Source organism: Peromyscus leucopus, chromosome 16_21, assembly GCF_004664715.2.
Source record: "Peromyscus leucopus breed LL Stock chromosome 16_21, UCI_PerLeu_2.1, whole genome shotgun sequence".
Lineage (NCBI taxonomy): Eukaryota > Metazoa > Chordata > Mammalia > Rodentia > Cricetidae > Peromyscus > Peromyscus leucopus.
In genome coordinates, this window is record NC_051084.1 from 25,806,459 (window position 1) to 25,822,784 (window position 16,326).

Below are 16,326 nucleotides of genomic sequence, written 5' to 3' on the forward strand. Positions count from 1 at the left end.
TTAAAAAAAACAAGAGATTTCTGTTTGTGAATTTTTCTTCTAAATGGCTACTAATCATACATTCATTGGAAAACATTGAAAGTATGTAAAAGTGCTACATAAAAAAAATGATGCCCAAATGTCAGTACACACAAAACAATCTTTATGAAACAATATTGTCAAGTGGAATCTAGGCAAAATTTCCAACGGAGATTTTAAATGGGTTGTAAGCTTTCTCACTGGTACTTTAAAGATGGGGTAAGTACTCATTATGACTTAGTCTATGTCTGGGGAGGGACAGTGAATGGAGCATAGTCATTACCACTCAAGAAAAGCCTACACTATAGGCTCCTGGCTTCTCCAACCAGTGAGGGGAAATAACACAGCAATCATGCAGAATCGGACCTCATGGTTAGTTATCCCAACTGTGTGTATTTATAGGGACAATATGATGTCGTGATTTATGAACACAATGGAATGATGAAGTTACTAAGCATCACCCCATCTCAAATGCCTGATATTTTTATGATGAGAATAGAAATTTATTCTTCCAGCAATTACGATTAACTACAGTCACCATGCTATGCGACAGATCCCCACGAGCCTTAATCCTTCAGTGTGACACCTTGACCCTTTGCCCAACACTTCCCAGTGCTCCCCACTGCTGAGCTGAGGGTGCCTCTGCTTCCAGGAGTTCAGTGAAATGGAATTTCAGAATACATCTGGATGTGTGCGTACATTCTACACATTGCGTGTCCGCCCTTGGGAGTTCCCTGGGATGTAACAAAGAGGAGTCAGCTATAAACTCCACAGAGGTTCATTAAATCATGTCTGGTGTAGTGTTGCTTACTGGAGAATAAACAACACAAGACAAAACACCCAAGATTGGAGCACACGGCACTTCTACCATGGTCTCATTCCTGTATACCCAAAGGAAGACTAAAAATGATGGTTCCTAGTGAATAGACAGACAAGTTTCTCATCATTTTTACTGCGGTCATGATTAGTTCTGTAGTCCTCTGGTACAAACATTTCAATAAAGCATCAGTGAGGCTGAGGAGGAGACTAGGTACTTGAATGCTAATGGCCTGTTTGGTTTTCCAAAGAGATTGCTTTCATCATTTACTCCTTTGCTGGAAAATTGAGAAATGCCTCCTTCACTGCCAGACTGAGTACAAATCACCACATTCATATTCAAGGATGTGCAAAATATTGGACAAAGCCTGTGAGAGACAATTCTGCCCTGTTTGTTCCTATAGGGATCCCATCCACCAGTTTCCCCACTGTCTGTGGGTGTATATAGGAATTTTTACTATGACATCTCCCTTCCTGAGATGACCTCTCTCTCTCTTCTCTGCTTTCAAGTCTCATCTATGCTCCCTTCTATGGGATCTGGCTGGCTGTTTCTCTCAACTTTACTGTCTGAGAAAATAGGAAAGGAAAGGACACTCCTATCACTTTTAGTGAGACAACAAGCAAGACAGAAGCAAGATATAAGCAAGATGAAATCACAGCTTTATCCTTAGGCATATGGAGTATAGAATACAATACAATGTAATATAATTAAAAAAGATTACTTCCTGTATACATGAGTGCCAATGCAAGATTTGTTTTCATAAAGACGAACATTCGAGCACACTCATGTATACAAGGATATGATGAATGAACCAAGTATTATCTGTAGAGAAATTTTAGTGTTTTTTTTCTCTTTTCATTGTATTTTGTGATTGAAACAGCACAGGTGAATTAAACTTGAGGCCAGTGCAAGAAAAGCAAGGACCCTACCACTTAGTTCTCCATCAAAAACCCCATGCACTTTTTGAAGATGAGAGTGATAACAGGGAATCTATATGAAGACTCAACTTTGCACCTCACTTAAAAACCTTCAGGCAGCCGGGGGGTGGTGGTGCACGCCTTTAATCCCAGCACTCGGGAGGCAGAACCAGGCCTCTGTGAGTTCGAGGCCAGCTTGGTCTCCAAAGCGAGTTCCAGGAAAGGCGCAAAGCTACACCGAGAAACCCTGTCTCGGAAAAACCAAAACAAACAAACCAAAAACAAAAAACCTTCAGGCAACAGGGTAAGGGCAGATATTGATCGTCTAGATCTGTTTGGAGTCATAACAAACCGCTCCATCTTCACTGCTACCAACAGTAAACTGCTGAGCCCATGCATCAAGAAGTACTTAGCACGAGAAAACTCATAGCAGATAATCGGATTAGTACCATTAAGAACATGCTCCCAGACTAAGCCAGTTAAGGATCCATTGACCCCGCTTTGAGTTGTTAATGTGGTCATGGTTTTATTCTTACGAGAAGTCAAGTCAGAAAGGAAATGTGGCCAAACTTCTTGAGAGAAGGGCTTGGCCCTGGTGGGTGCTGGGCACAGCATCACTGTCCTGTGGCAGAGGTGACGCACACCAGGGGTTTAAGGATTGTGGTAATCAATAAATTACCTTAAACAAATTTAACCTCATGCTCCAGAGAGGCAAAACACGAAAGGGAGCAATAACTGCAAAAAATACCGTACACAGAGCGTAGAAACGGGCACAAGGTTTTACAAGCCCAAGCCCAAGGCCTTGCTACAAGTGTGTCCTGCTTATTGAACACATACAGTGAGAGAAATGTGGCCCTGGGCATAGCTCAGCAGCAGAATGCATGTTTGACATGGAATCGGGCCCTGAGTTTCATCCTTAGCAACACCGAGAAGAGAGAAGAGAAAAAGACATTTGGCAGATCACTTAGTAATTTAAAAATCCTATTTAAAAATCTGCAATTTAACACATCCTTCAACTGACCTCCCTACATAGTCCTCAGTCTAAAGGACACCAGTAAGGTTGGCTAACAGACAATGCTGCCTTTTGGATAGCTTACCAACAAAATATTTTAATTTTTTAAGATTGATTTATTTATCTACTATGTATACAGTGTTCTGTCTGTGTACCAGGAGAGAGCACCAGATCTCATTACAGATAGTGTGAGCTGCCATGTGGGTGCTGGGAATTGAACTCAAGACCTCTGGAAGACCAGTCAGTGCTCTTAACTGCTGAGCCAGCCTCTTACCAGCCCCCAAAATATTTTATTTGTGTTGATTTTCTTTTGGTCTTTAATACTAAAATAAAAAAGTATAGAGAGAAACAATTCACCTGAAGAATCAACTATCTGTGGGGAATCAGATCTTATCTACGTAAAGTGTGATAGCGACCCACATAAAGACACAGTGTGATGTATTAAAAGATAGTGTCTCCCCCTCCCCACCTCTACTGACTATTCTACAAAACTAAAACATGGTAACATAAAATTTGTGCTGGTGTCTTTTTTTTTTTTTTTTAACTTGACATAAGCTATGATCGTCTGGGAAAAGGAGCTTCAGTTGAGAAATGCCTTCATCAGGCTGGCCTATAGGCGATTCTGTGAGAGCGTTTTCTTGATTAATGACTGATATGGGAAGATCCAGCCAACTGTGGGTGGTACTACTCCTGGGCAGGTGGGCCTGGGCTGTATAAGGAAGGTAGCTGAGCAAGCCATGGGGAGTAAGCCAGTAATTGGCTTCCCTCTGTGGCCTCTGATTCAGCTCCTGCCTCCAGGTTCCTGCCATGACTTCCCTCAAGGATGGATTGTAACCTGTGAGGTGAAATAAATCCTCTCCTTCCCACTTTGCTTTTGGCCATGGTCTTTATCACAGAAAGGAAAAAAATAACCAAAAACTAAAACAAAGTTAAATTACTAAAAGATAATACTTACTACCCCTTTATTGTTTCTTTTAAAAAGATTTATTTATTTATTTTTATATTCCCTGCTTTGTCTGCATATATGTATTATGTACCGTGTGCATACCATGCCCACAAAGGCCAGAGGAGGGCATCAGATCCCCTGAAACTGGAGTTACAGACAATGGTGAGCCACCATGTAGGTGCTGGGAACACAACGGTGGTCCTTTGAAAGAGCAGCCAGGTATATTGACTGCTCAGCCATCTCTCCAGTTCTCAGTAACTACTTCTTAACTAGACTTGAGAATATTCTCAGAGAGACAATAAATTCCCATGATGTCACCCCCAGCTGTACGGAAGGGAGCGAGACCGTGATGAGAATGCACCTTGGACACATTGCTCCATCAGTCCATGTCGTCTCACTCACTTTTCAATAATGTTGGGTAGCATGTTGTCAGATAGGCACACCGAGACTTACCGATGGGTGCTCCATCCGTTCCTGTTTAGGCACTGTTCAGTCTTTAGAAACCGTTACTACTAATTACACTAACAGTCCTGCACACTATTTTTATATTCTCCAATCTATCTGTAGCATAAAGTCTTACCAGCAAAAGACATAGCATTAACTTTCAAGAGGCCACCGGGTGCTGAGCACCCGTGTTGTGGTATTTATCAATTTCAACAATGTTGTAGGAAAATTCTGGTTTCTTCTCCCCAACAGTTTTAACTTTGAACTCAAGGCCTAAAGATTGGATTTTCTTCACCTGATTAAAAAGTTCACGCCCCATTGGTTATTGTCTGTCTTTCTGAATGAACTGTCTTTTCATTCATTTGCTGGGTCTTTCATTCATTGTGTCAGGAGGACATAATCTCAACAGCTGGGTGAGGACATAGCCTCCTACACTTCCTGTGCTACTGAACAGCCACACCAGCCTCCCCCTGGAGTGGTGGCTTGGTGCTGAGCTAGACAGACCAGCCACTAAAATTCATTGCTGAATTGAAAGTGAAGAATTTGCAAGTGTCCGTCCTTTAGTATTAGCAGCAGATTTCAAGTGGCATGCTTAAATGGCGGTGCTCATGGGCAGATCAAACAGCTCCATTTCCTAAGACAGCACCAAAGCTTAAATCACTTTTTGAAAGTAATTTTTCTATTCAAGAATGTAGAAGATATCCCCCCCCACAAACACCACTGTTATTTGGTATCTCAATGTGTATAATAGTTTTATTTGGAAGTATGGATTAAATCTAATTAGTTAACATATATATGTTCAACCATTGTAATTAGCCTAACACTAATTTGGGAAAAAAAAAACACATTTACCGTTAATGTTCACCAAAATGATATTTCAAAACAATGGTTGCCTTGGAGGCAAGATTATTAAGAGGCAAAATTTTTATTACTAAAATATATTAAAAATTAAAATGATAGCTTAATTACAGGGTAGACCAGGCACTTGAGCAGATAAAGAATATCTGTGCGCAATGAGAGAATTTTCAAGGATTAAAAATAGTTTCTAGGGAATCTTGTTAAAGAGTCCCCATGTTAAGTACACCACAGGCCTTGAAATCCTAGTGAGAACATTCTTAGCTCTAGGCTTACAAAAAGCCTTTTGAACCCATGAACTCAAGAAGAATGGCGAGTGTCTCACCTCTGTGGCCAGGCTTTGGCTGGCACCGTTGTCCAGAAGAAATCTGACCACTTCCAGGTGGTTCTCTTGGGCCGCCATATACAATGGTGTGAAGCCATTCTGCAAAAGAAGAAGCAAGAGTTGTGTGGACTGCTATGCCAAGCTGGTACTGAACATGTACATTCTGAGCAGTGCTCACATAAAATGACTTCTATAGTCCTTTATTGTAAATGTTCACAGTCATTAGAGACCAGCAGCCTACCATGTTCATAATTTAAGTGTAATTCATGATCATAACCGCAATTAGACTTCTGATCACACAAATGTAGAGTTAGTATTCATAGTTAGTAGTCTTAAACTTACAGCAATTAATGCACTGTAGGTAAACAAGCATATTCGTTTATCATTAACTATGTATGAGGTACTACCATGAATAAAATATTTTATTACAGAGAAAAATGCACTCAGTTGTCACATCTCTCAAGCATCAATAACTATTTCAAATAAAGATGTATTATTTTCATATAAAAGTAGGCATTTCAAATAGTTCCAGCTTGGGAAGGAAATTATTTTAACCTCAAATTACTTCAAATACATGACAGACATGAATACACAGATCAAAGGAAGGAAGACCCACATGCAAAATGGGATGGCTGAGTATAACTGCTTCCTGCCAGAGGCAAGGTCTCATGTACCCCAGGTTGGCCTAGATTCTACTACATAGCCAAGGCTAGCCTTAAACTACTGATCCTCTATCTCCTGAGTGCTGGGGGTCACAGGTGTGTAATCCCACCATTACAGGATCCCTCTTTTGTTGAGGGCTTACCTTCCTAGCATTAATACCCGAGACACTGGTCTTTTCCAAAAGTCACATTCCTGTTGACTTTCTGGTTCCTAAAAATGTTTATTGACACTTAATTCTCATTCCATAAAACTCACCTTTATATAATATACAGTTCAGTGGGGTTTGTGTACTCACAGAATTGGGACAATAGCCTTGCCAGACAAGAACCGATACAAGGAGCAATCCCACTAATCCACATCATCCCCTCACCCTGCACCTGTTGGTACCAATTTTCAGCATCTGCCTTTTTCTGTAACCTTGGTAACCACGCATCTCTGTTCTGCTTTTTTGGCTTTGTTTCCTTTGGACATTTCATACAAATGAGATCACACAGTGCGTAGCCCTGTAGGGTCTTATGATCTTCCTGCTATTCATGCTGACAAAACATATTTTGTGCCCCTTCTACCACAAGAATATTACAGTGTCAATACCAAATGTCCCCTCAGGGACTGTGGTTGAAGACTTGGTTCCATTTTAAATGTTCAGAGGGCTTTGGGAAGTGATTGGATCATGAGAGCTCTAATGTAATCAATGGATGAATCCATTACAGATCTGTATTTGATGGCATTCTTGGGAGGTGGTGGAAAGTACGAGGGTGGGGTGCCGGTGGGGGGGAGGAAGCAGATACTTATATTTATATTTTTATATTCATATTTAGCTCTTTCTAATTCCTTTCTGTTTTCTGACTACCTGGAGGTGAGCAGCTGGGTTCAGCCACACGTTGTCTTTCATGAGGCTTTGCCTAGTCTCAGGGCCCCTAAACAATACTCAAGTAATCCTGAGCCCAACCAAAAATCTCTGTTTTTCTCACACACAACATCATGGTAATGAAAATGGTAGTATCCTACCCAACGTGCATTTTGTTTTTAAAGTGAGCATTTTAGTATATGCATTTTAGTTCACTTTAGTGATGGTCAATAGCACCCACATCCATGTTTTCCCTCATCTGACAATGTCTTGTTCATTTTGTCCTGGGGAATTACTCTTCCCTGCTCTACAGGAAGGATTTGTCTTTGGCTGGATACTGAGAAAGATATGCCTGCTCCTCTCTGAGGACGGTGTAGATGTGTGGACAAGCTATTTTTGTTTGCCTTTTAGTCTTTTCTCCTGAGTCGAGTTCTCTCCAGTCTCTATCCCCAACCTCAAGCGATGTCATCAAAGGGCTCTCTTACTCTTTGGTTCTAGCTAGGTTTTCCTGCCCTCCACTCATCTATTTTCTAGAACTTTCTGACTCCTCTTTAGCCTCTTGTTCTCAGTGACCCCAATCCAAAGAAAATAAACTCTTTAGAAATTTCTTTTGTTGAAATCCATTTTTGCTCCTTCGACCCACATAACTCCAATTAATATACATATTATCTATCAATAAAGGATCTACAGGTATCTTTTGAAGAGACTGACTAAAAATCTTGCCACTAGACTAGAGCCTATAGCTATCCACTTGTTGGTGAAAAGACACTTGGACTCAGGATGGCCAGATTTGAGAAAGATGTTCCTTCTCCATTTTCATGTTCATTTCAAAACTTAGGAAATTTTCAAAACAAAGCTGGTTTAAGAAAAAAACAAAGGAACATGCTGGAGTCCAATTTACATTTTCTTCTCTATGGCAACAATAGATTTAAGTTCCCAGGGGAAGGGCTGCTAAAGATGCAGTCAGTGAGCTATTTAAAATCTGACTTTATCCACTATCTCCAATATCTTCTGCTCTCAATGTATACAGTGAGGCTATTATATGCATGCAACTCTGTAGACTAATCATTTCACAGAGCATGGAAGCATGCTCCATCATACTCAACCTGGCAGAGTTAAAAAAAAAAAAAAAAAAAAAAAAAACAAAAACCAAAGACCAAAAACCAAACCCCGTGACTGAGGTGACATCCCTTTCACCGATGGAGACCTCCTATGCATTCTTCATCATAGTCAACTACTACACACGATCAAGTATTTTGCTGAATCCTGTAAGGCACTAAGGCCTATGAAAGTCAGTTTATAGGTCAAAAGGCAGGGGGTATCTAGCCCAGACACCTACATGTCTGACTGTGAGGATCTGGCCCCTCTAACACAGAGGGCATCTGGATGTGGGGAAACCTTCAAGGGTACACAAGAATACAATTGACTTGAGATATTCTGCCTTTGTTAACACTAGTAAAAAAGAACATGTTCAGAAAAATATACATATACATTCATACATACACACACATACACACAGACAGACAGACAGACAAAATACTAGCAGAGACAGACCCTGCCTGAACAAACACAGTTAGCGATGCCTCTGGATGCAGCCATGGAGGGAGGGGAGCATTTTCACTGTCTTTGGTGGTAATCACTGTGTATTACTGTTCTATTGAGTGCCATAATGACAATTCAGTTAGCCAATGGGGGCTGTGTTGTTAGGCTAGTCCAGTTAACCAGCTTACGCTGGGCATTGGATGCCACCCTCCCCTGTGCTGGCACTCCAGGTAGGCTGCCATGTGGGTGCTGAGAATGTGAACTCTTTCCCTGCTGAGCCATGTCCCCAGCCTAGTTCCTTTCCTAAGGTATAGCAAAGAGGTTACAGGAATGTAAAGCCACTCAAGGAAGAGTTAAACGATTGTAAAGACAGGAGATCAAAGCAATGACCAAAACTCATCTAAAGTAAAACCCCCTAGACTTAGTTATAGCACCCAAATGCACAGGAACAGAATTCCAGTGCTGGGCTATGTCATTTTTATTAGGTTAAAGATGATTGTTATGTTCAAGGAAGGGAGTCTCAATGATTTCTTTTTTAAGATTTTAAGGATACATGCATTTATTATTATTATTATTATTATTATTATTATTATTAGCGTGTGTGTGTGCATGTGCGTGTGTGTGCGTGTGCGTGTGCGTGTGCGTGTGTGTGTGTGTGTGTGTCTGTATAAATGTTGGAGGACAACGTCTAAGAGTCAAGTTCTTTCCTTCTACCATGCGGGTCCTGGGGTTGAACAGAGTTCATCAGCTCAGTAGCAGTTGTCTTAATGAATCACCTCACTGGCCCACTCTTAACTATTTCTTACATTTTTAAGAAATGGCTTGTAGCTGAAATTTCTCTTAGAGACCCACATCCTCCCTCCTCAACCTAGAACTCGTGATCTTCTGGCTCACCTTTCAAGTGCTGAGATTATGGCTATGTGCCTGCACACCTGGCCCGTCTTCCTCGACTGTGAACATCTTCATGTTTTATGTGTTAGTGCATGGATAAAATCTCTGTTCAAAGAAACACTTATTTTTAAGACAGAGTTTTATGTAGCACAGACTGGCCTTGTACTTGCTGTATAGCCAAAGATGACCTTGAACTCTTGACCCTTCTGCCTCCATTTCCCAAATCATGATCAGAACCATGAACCATATGCAGTTTATGTGGTGCTGGGATCGAACACGGGGCTTCCTGTGTGCTAAACAAACACTCTACCCACTAAGCTACAGTGGCAGCTTGAATGTAATCTTTTTTTTTTTACAGCAGCGTTACCTTTGGATCTTTGTAAAGCTCCTACTCAAGGGCTGCCACAGGAAGTTGTCACACAAACATCTGGCTCTCCAGCAAGGCCACCTCACTGCCCCCTTGTAGCCACAGCATGGTGTAGTCGGGAGGCAAACAAGGCCAGGTTTTTGATGGAGGGGGAAGGAATTCTGTTGTGCAGTATGTGACGGTGATCCCTGAGCACAGCTGTGAGGAGCGGGAATTCACAGGCTGCGTTCTTCCCCTCATGGCCTCATCAGTGTGGAACGTGTACAAATTCAAATTTCAAACGGATTCGGGCATAGTGCTCCCACTTACGGCATAGCAGGTTTATAGCTGTGGCTGCCCTCGGACATAATCAGGAATGTGTGCAAGATCTGAAGGCGATGATGCTCTAATTGGAAATGGATTAAAAACTTTCCCCATGATCTCATAGCTCACTGCTCACCACTAGTTATTTCTCAGTAGACAAAATTACAGCAGTATTTTTTTGGGGGGGATATCAGTTTAAAAGTATGATGTAAGCCATTGAGATGGCTCAGCAGGTAAGTGTGTTTGCTGATAAGCCTGACTACCTGAGTTGGATCCCCGGGACCCACGTGGTGGGAGGAAAGAACTGACTTTGCCAGTTGTCCTCTGAGTTCCACATGTGTGCCCTAGCTCACACATGTCCCCGTCCCCCACATAAATAAATGTAACTTAACCATTTTAAAGCACACTGTTTTTCTTTTTCTTTTGTAGTTCACTTGTTCATACCTGAAAGTGTATTGGCTAAACTTGAATTTTCTATCATTACTTTCTGGAAAGGCAATACCATTCAAAGTGAACTCTCATAGACAATGTAACAAAAGGTCCAAGCCCAGGGAATTAGAAAGAAAGGAGTGCAAACGACCGAGGGACCCTGCGGCTGTCACTTCCCTGACACTGATGGTCACTAGGGCCGAAGCTCTCATAGTGATGTCATAAGTCATTGTAATTCTGCAGCTGTCCCAAGTAGAAGAGATTCATCAGCCAAAGATATCCAAAGTCAATGAACCAAGCAGAGTTAACACAGAGAGCAAAAGACCACAGAATAACTATTAAAAAAAAGTGTGCTTTGGGTCACTGTGATAACTCAGCGAGTAAAGACAATTGCCTTCAGGTCTGACAACCAGAGTTCAATCCTCAGGACCCACATGGTGGAAGTAGAGAACTGATTCCCCCAAGTTGTCCTCTGACCTCTCCCAGAGGGCACACGCGTGCGCACGTGCACACACAATAAATAAGTGTAATAAATTTGTTTTTAAGTGTGTTGACACTTTTTCTCAAAGGTCAAAGACAGACTTGTAAAAGTAAGCTTATGTGAATTGTCTAAAGGAAGGTAACAATAATCATGAGGGGTTTTCAGAATGCAAAAATGAAAGGCTGGGGTCATAGTTCATTGGCAGAGTACTTGCCAGGCATGCACAGGGTTTAATCCTCAAATACTAAATGAATGTGACTGTGTGGATAAAAAATTACCAAGTTTAACTTTTCCAATAAAATGTTGGTACCTTTATTTCCCTCACTTGCAAGAAACACATGAGAACTCAAAATCTCACCCTTTCCACTTCATCTTTTGATTTTCAGATTATTCTCACATCAAACACCCAACAGGAACCCAACCTAATTCTTCCCATGCTTCTGATCCCAAGGCTGAGAAATCCCATCTTCACAGCAAGAACCATAGGCCACATAATCTCCTACTATCACTAAATCCTGGGTTATAGGCAAAATGACAGGCTTGTTCTGTGATCAATATGCTCAATGCCCTTCACTCTGGTGGCACCACTGACAAGCGACAGATGCTGTAACTAGGAACAGGGCAAATAAGGCTACGTCCTCTGTGGATGCTGCTGCCTCAGGAGATGGTCGCTTTGCTACATGACCTCTGACGGAAGCTGTGCACGGATGCCGATGATTGGATGACGAGCACCCGTAATTTGAAACCAGTCAAGTAGAAACGCTAATTCTTTTAGATCCAAAGACAGAGATTAAGATGCTAGGCAATCTATGGTGCTCTTTGGAGGACATCTTATGAGTGTTTTCAGAAATGACATGGGGGCTTCTATTCAGCACAAATAGCCTGAACATTTTAAAGACTGGAGACGTTTAAAGTTTCTGGGTTGTTTTTATTTTATTTGTTTCAGTTAGCAACAATGCTGCCTTTATTCGCATAGAGGGAGGGATTAAGTAGTTTCCTCCAGTGTCCAACTAATAAAGCACCATGAGCTCTGAAAAATCCTGAAGCTTTTTCTGTAAAGTTTCTTCATTTTCCATGTAAAGTAGCAACACTGAGACTGGATTGAGGCTTGACAGCATCATAAAACAGTGTAAAGGACCCCATCTCGAAGATCTGCTGAGCGTTTGTATGTGACTGTCAACCACAGCCGTTCATAGGTGGATCTGTCAGTCATGGCCTTTCTGAGGTTGACCATGGTTGAAAATTCTACCCCTCACAACACAGATTGTAAATAAAGATACATATAAGTTCAATGAACTCTGATAACTACTTGAAAACAATTGAGCTTGCAAGTGATGTGCCCTTAGCCAATGTGCAACTCAAGCAAGTGCTTGATCTAGAAGCCATACAGGTAAGTGATGTTCAAAGTCCTTTGCAATACAGTTGTAGGTTTACCTGAGATTGTGCGTTGACGTTTGCTCCATTCGTAACCAAGACCTTGACCACCTCCGCTTGCCCAGCCAGAGATGCGATGTGTAAGGCTGTGTTTCCTTTCTGTGGAACGAGAGGCATGGTACATGAGTTCACAGCCTGCTCAATGCCTCTGTGATGCACAGACAACGGAGCTGATGAACAGCTCATGAGAGTGATAACCTTATTCTTGCTGAGGGTTGACCCTCTATAGAACTAGGCAGGTGACAAAAAGCTACGAGCCCATGACACTGACCTTTGTGGCCGCATCGACGTTGGCTTCCCTCTGTAGCAGCTCGGAGACCACTTCCACATGGCCTTCTTTGGAAGCAAGATGGAGTGCGTTCAACCCATTCTGATGGAAAGTGAAGGGAAAGCGAACTGAAAGCTGAGTACTCAACAGTCCACAGCCCACTGCATGCTCTTCAGATGACCCCCTACCAATGTCCCCTACATGTGTGCCACGTGGGAATGTGGAGCAGGAGTAAAATATGAAAACTAGGAAGAGGGGGCCATTACTTACTAAATATTGGGAATCATTAGTTGCTATATTCCTGCCTCTTCTGGCATCCCTTTGACAGGGCCTAATAATCTGACAACATCAGGTGGACAAAATTTAACATCTACGAAACCAGCCTCCTGACAAACAGAGAAAAATCTTGCCAGTATTTCAGGAGAGCTCTAAGGAACCGGAGAGTTTTGACTCAAATACCAAATGACAACCACAACCACAGCTGACCTGGTTGCAGATGTTGATGTCCACTCCATTTTTGATGTAGTCGAGGGCCTTTTCCAGGTGCCCCGCCCGAGCTGCTCTCAAGTAACTTGCATTGGCATCAGACTGAGGAGAAAGAAGAAAAAGCATTGTGGTGACCAAGGAGGCTAACACACCTATGGACGAGCACCCAGCTAGTGCCACAAAGCTGGAGGGAAGCCACTGGACTGTTCTATTGCCGGCATGGAAACACTGACAACATTCTCTAACAAGTCCAGAGAAATAGGGCGAACTCTTAGCCCAGAAGTCAAGCACACTGGCTACTCCTGCAGAGGACCCAGGCTCAATTGCCAGTACCTACACATAGTGACTCACAACCATCTTTGACTCTAGTTTCAGGGGATCCAATGCCCTTTTCGGGCCTCAGTGGGCACAGACTGACATGCAGGCAAACGCTCACACACATTAGTAAGAAAGTTCCAAGCACACAGATTTATTGCTTTTGAGATATCCAAACTTACTCTCAATCGAGAGAGATAATTTCCCAAGAAATGTGGCCATCCTAAAGCAATACACAATCTCCAGGGAAAATCCTACACTGTCTTGGGTACCACAGCTGCTCTGTACCAGAAGCTCACCGATTCCATTTCCTGTGTTTATCACAGCCGATTTTTCACCTGACGGCTTCCCAAAGCAAGACCTTTCTGTTGCTGCACGGCCTCAAGTAGGTATTTTCAGTTGCTAACTTCCCACTGTGGTGCTTAGGGGGACCCTTCCTGCATTAAGAACATGTTTTTCTACGTGAAGAGCATGCCGCAATACAATAAAATAAAAAGGAAAATAAAGAAAGAAAAGCATGCAGCGAAGACACAAAGTATGGAGTGAATTGTCGATGTTTCCAATCTGGCCGAAGCCACAGCCTGGAGTGCTCTCTGGGGAACAGCGTATGACATCTAAACACAAGAAAACGAGGCAGCCAGTTCACTCTCCGAATGCTGCTCATCTCTGACACCAACAAAGGCAGGGGAAACCCCTTCAGTGGAAGAGGACAATACACAATGGAAAGAGACCCCTGCAAAGATGGGCCCGCACACTGTAGGAAGGAGGCTGTTGGGCGCATCTCAACTCCAGAGCAGCATTTCCTGAGACTGGATCCAGAAACATCTCCCTGCCAGTTAGAAATGCATCATGCAGGGAAAGGCTTCTAAGAGGAGTATGTCCACTATCTGCCTCCTTGAAAGCCCCCTTGAATGTCTCTCCATCTTTAAAGCCCAGTTAATGCTCTTGCAGCTCCCAACACATCCATTCCATCTAGTGCTGGGCAGTTTACCACACGAAGACATAGGTGTAAAAACACCTGTTCTTCTCCCACAAGGAACCGTAAGCCTTCAGAACAAGCAAGGGTAGATCAGGAAGCACCTGTCTGGGAAGCCACCCAGATAATGGGAAGCCACCTAGATGGCAGTCTTTGAGGAACACCCATTCAGGCCTGGCCCCTTAGCCAAGATGAAGGAAGTTCTGGTCTGCCAAAAGGTCTTTGGTTCTATGGTGTAAATATAAGTGAGCACTGACTTGCGAGGGCCCTCCCAAGAGAGACCACTGCCCCCGGGATCCCTGTCACCTCCTCTGTGTCACATGGTGGAATATCCCTTATTCCTCACTACGATTAGCATTTTGATTTGAGTGGTCCTTCTCTGGGGCCCACTCTGCTCACTGTCCAATGCATACCACCTTCCGTGCCCAGTACCACTCACACCCCTTGGTGACAACTAAACATGTTCTCAGAATTGCCATCTGTCCGGAGGGCCAACTCTTCTCAGCAAAAGCAGCGGCCAATGCATAAAACTTCTTACTTCCAGACTATATAAGCTTAAGGAGGCATCAATCTCGGGCCTGGTTGGGTTGCCATATGCCTTGACCTAGTACAGGGAAGAGACCCTGTGTGTGGCACCCATCTTTCTATTTCCCTTGAACTAGGAGCAACCTTGATATATGGCAGGTGCCTGTGACGGTTTTGTGACTGAATCAATAACTACACACATTGGATAGAAATAACTAATAATCACATTTAGTTTGAGAACAATAGAGGAGCCTTCCATGGTAGTAACAGCTGCAGCCATACAATTTAGCTTGAGAATTTGCTTTGACTCAAAGATGAAGGCCAGAAATCAAACACTGTGTGTCAGAACCAGGGCATTCGGAGAATACTACAGTACTATCAGAGGGCTGGTTTCTCAAATGATGAGTGAAAGTTATAAGCTAATTTTCTTCTTTTAACTACCACACATAGTTGACCCTGATCATCCCAAGATATTTGGATCTGTCCTGTTTATCCACATATATAGACTCACTTAACTAGGAATCAAGAATACTTTAAAAAAATGTGGGGCCTGTACAGGTACACCAGGGTGGGCTTATTTATTTATTTTGTGCTGTCTTTATTTTTAAATAATACTATATAACAATTACTTCCATAGCATTTACTTGATACTAGTTGCTCTGTGACTAAAATCAAATCAAATCAGAATTTGCATTAGGCATGTAAGCCATTTATACAGGGTAGATAATGAGGGGTAGGCATGGAGAGAATATGTGTGTGTGTTAGAGTTCCCAGCAGTCAGTTTGCAGGAATTCAAGGAAAAACTGCAGTGTGTAAAGAGGCCTTCTCCTGAGGGAAGGTGGGTTTTTCAAGTTCAGACAGAGGGGTTGGGGATTTAGCTCAGTGGTAGAGCGCTTGCCTAGCAAGCGCAAAGTTCAATCCTCAGCACCGGCGTGGGGGGGGGGGCGGGGACGACAAACAAAATCAAGTTCAGATAGGGCCAGCTGTGCAAGGAGGGCTCACTGTGTGCTCACATATGACCCTTAGTCCTACTTGACTGTGGTTCAGTGCCTGTGCATGGAAAGGCTGTGTTGCTGTCCTGCAAACAGAGTGCTGCCAGTTTGTCTGCACATCTCCGAGGCCAGAGGCAGGAACTGTGAGCTGCACACACGGATTCTGACTCGGGTACCTAAAAACTGCAGCTAAGGAGGCTAAAAGGAGGTGTGATAATTCAAGGAAAAGAGCCTCTGAACTGCTTCCAGATTTAAAAAAGATCTGGCAGTTCTGTATGTGGCCCATTTTCCTCAAAAAAAAAAAGTCCTATCCAAGACTCTAAAAGCAAAACACACACAACTAGTTTGAGCTTGCATTTCTTCTTTCTTGTTTATTTTAACCTATCTAAGGCATGGGTCCTCATTAGAATAGTGAAAGTTACCAACTATGTTCTTTCCTTCAATTACTGCACGTGGTCAGCCTTTATCCTCGG

At 42.7% G+C, this 16,326-nt stretch overlaps 1 protein-coding gene across 35 annotated transcripts in view; it reads right to left on the reverse strand.

The window, feature by feature from the left end:
* The window catches only part of Ank3 (ankyrin 3), a 484,120-nt gene that overhangs the window by 201,008 nt on the left and 266,786 nt on the right, over positions 1 to 16,326 (reverse strand). For all 35 annotated transcript variants that reach the window (XM_037199680.1, XM_037199673.1, XM_037199672.1 and 32 more), the window contains exons 2-5: positions 13,046 to 13,147; positions 12,563 to 12,661; positions 12,292 to 12,390; positions 5,335 to 5,433 (exon numbers count right to left, since the gene is read on the reverse strand). In XM_037199680.1, coding sequence (XP_037055575.1) covers positions 5,335 to 5,433; positions 12,292 to 12,390; positions 12,563 to 12,661; positions 13,046 to 13,147 — 399 coding nt within the window. The remainder of the gene's footprint in view (positions 1 to 5,334; positions 5,434 to 12,291; positions 12,391 to 12,562; positions 12,662 to 13,045; positions 13,148 to 16,326) is intronic.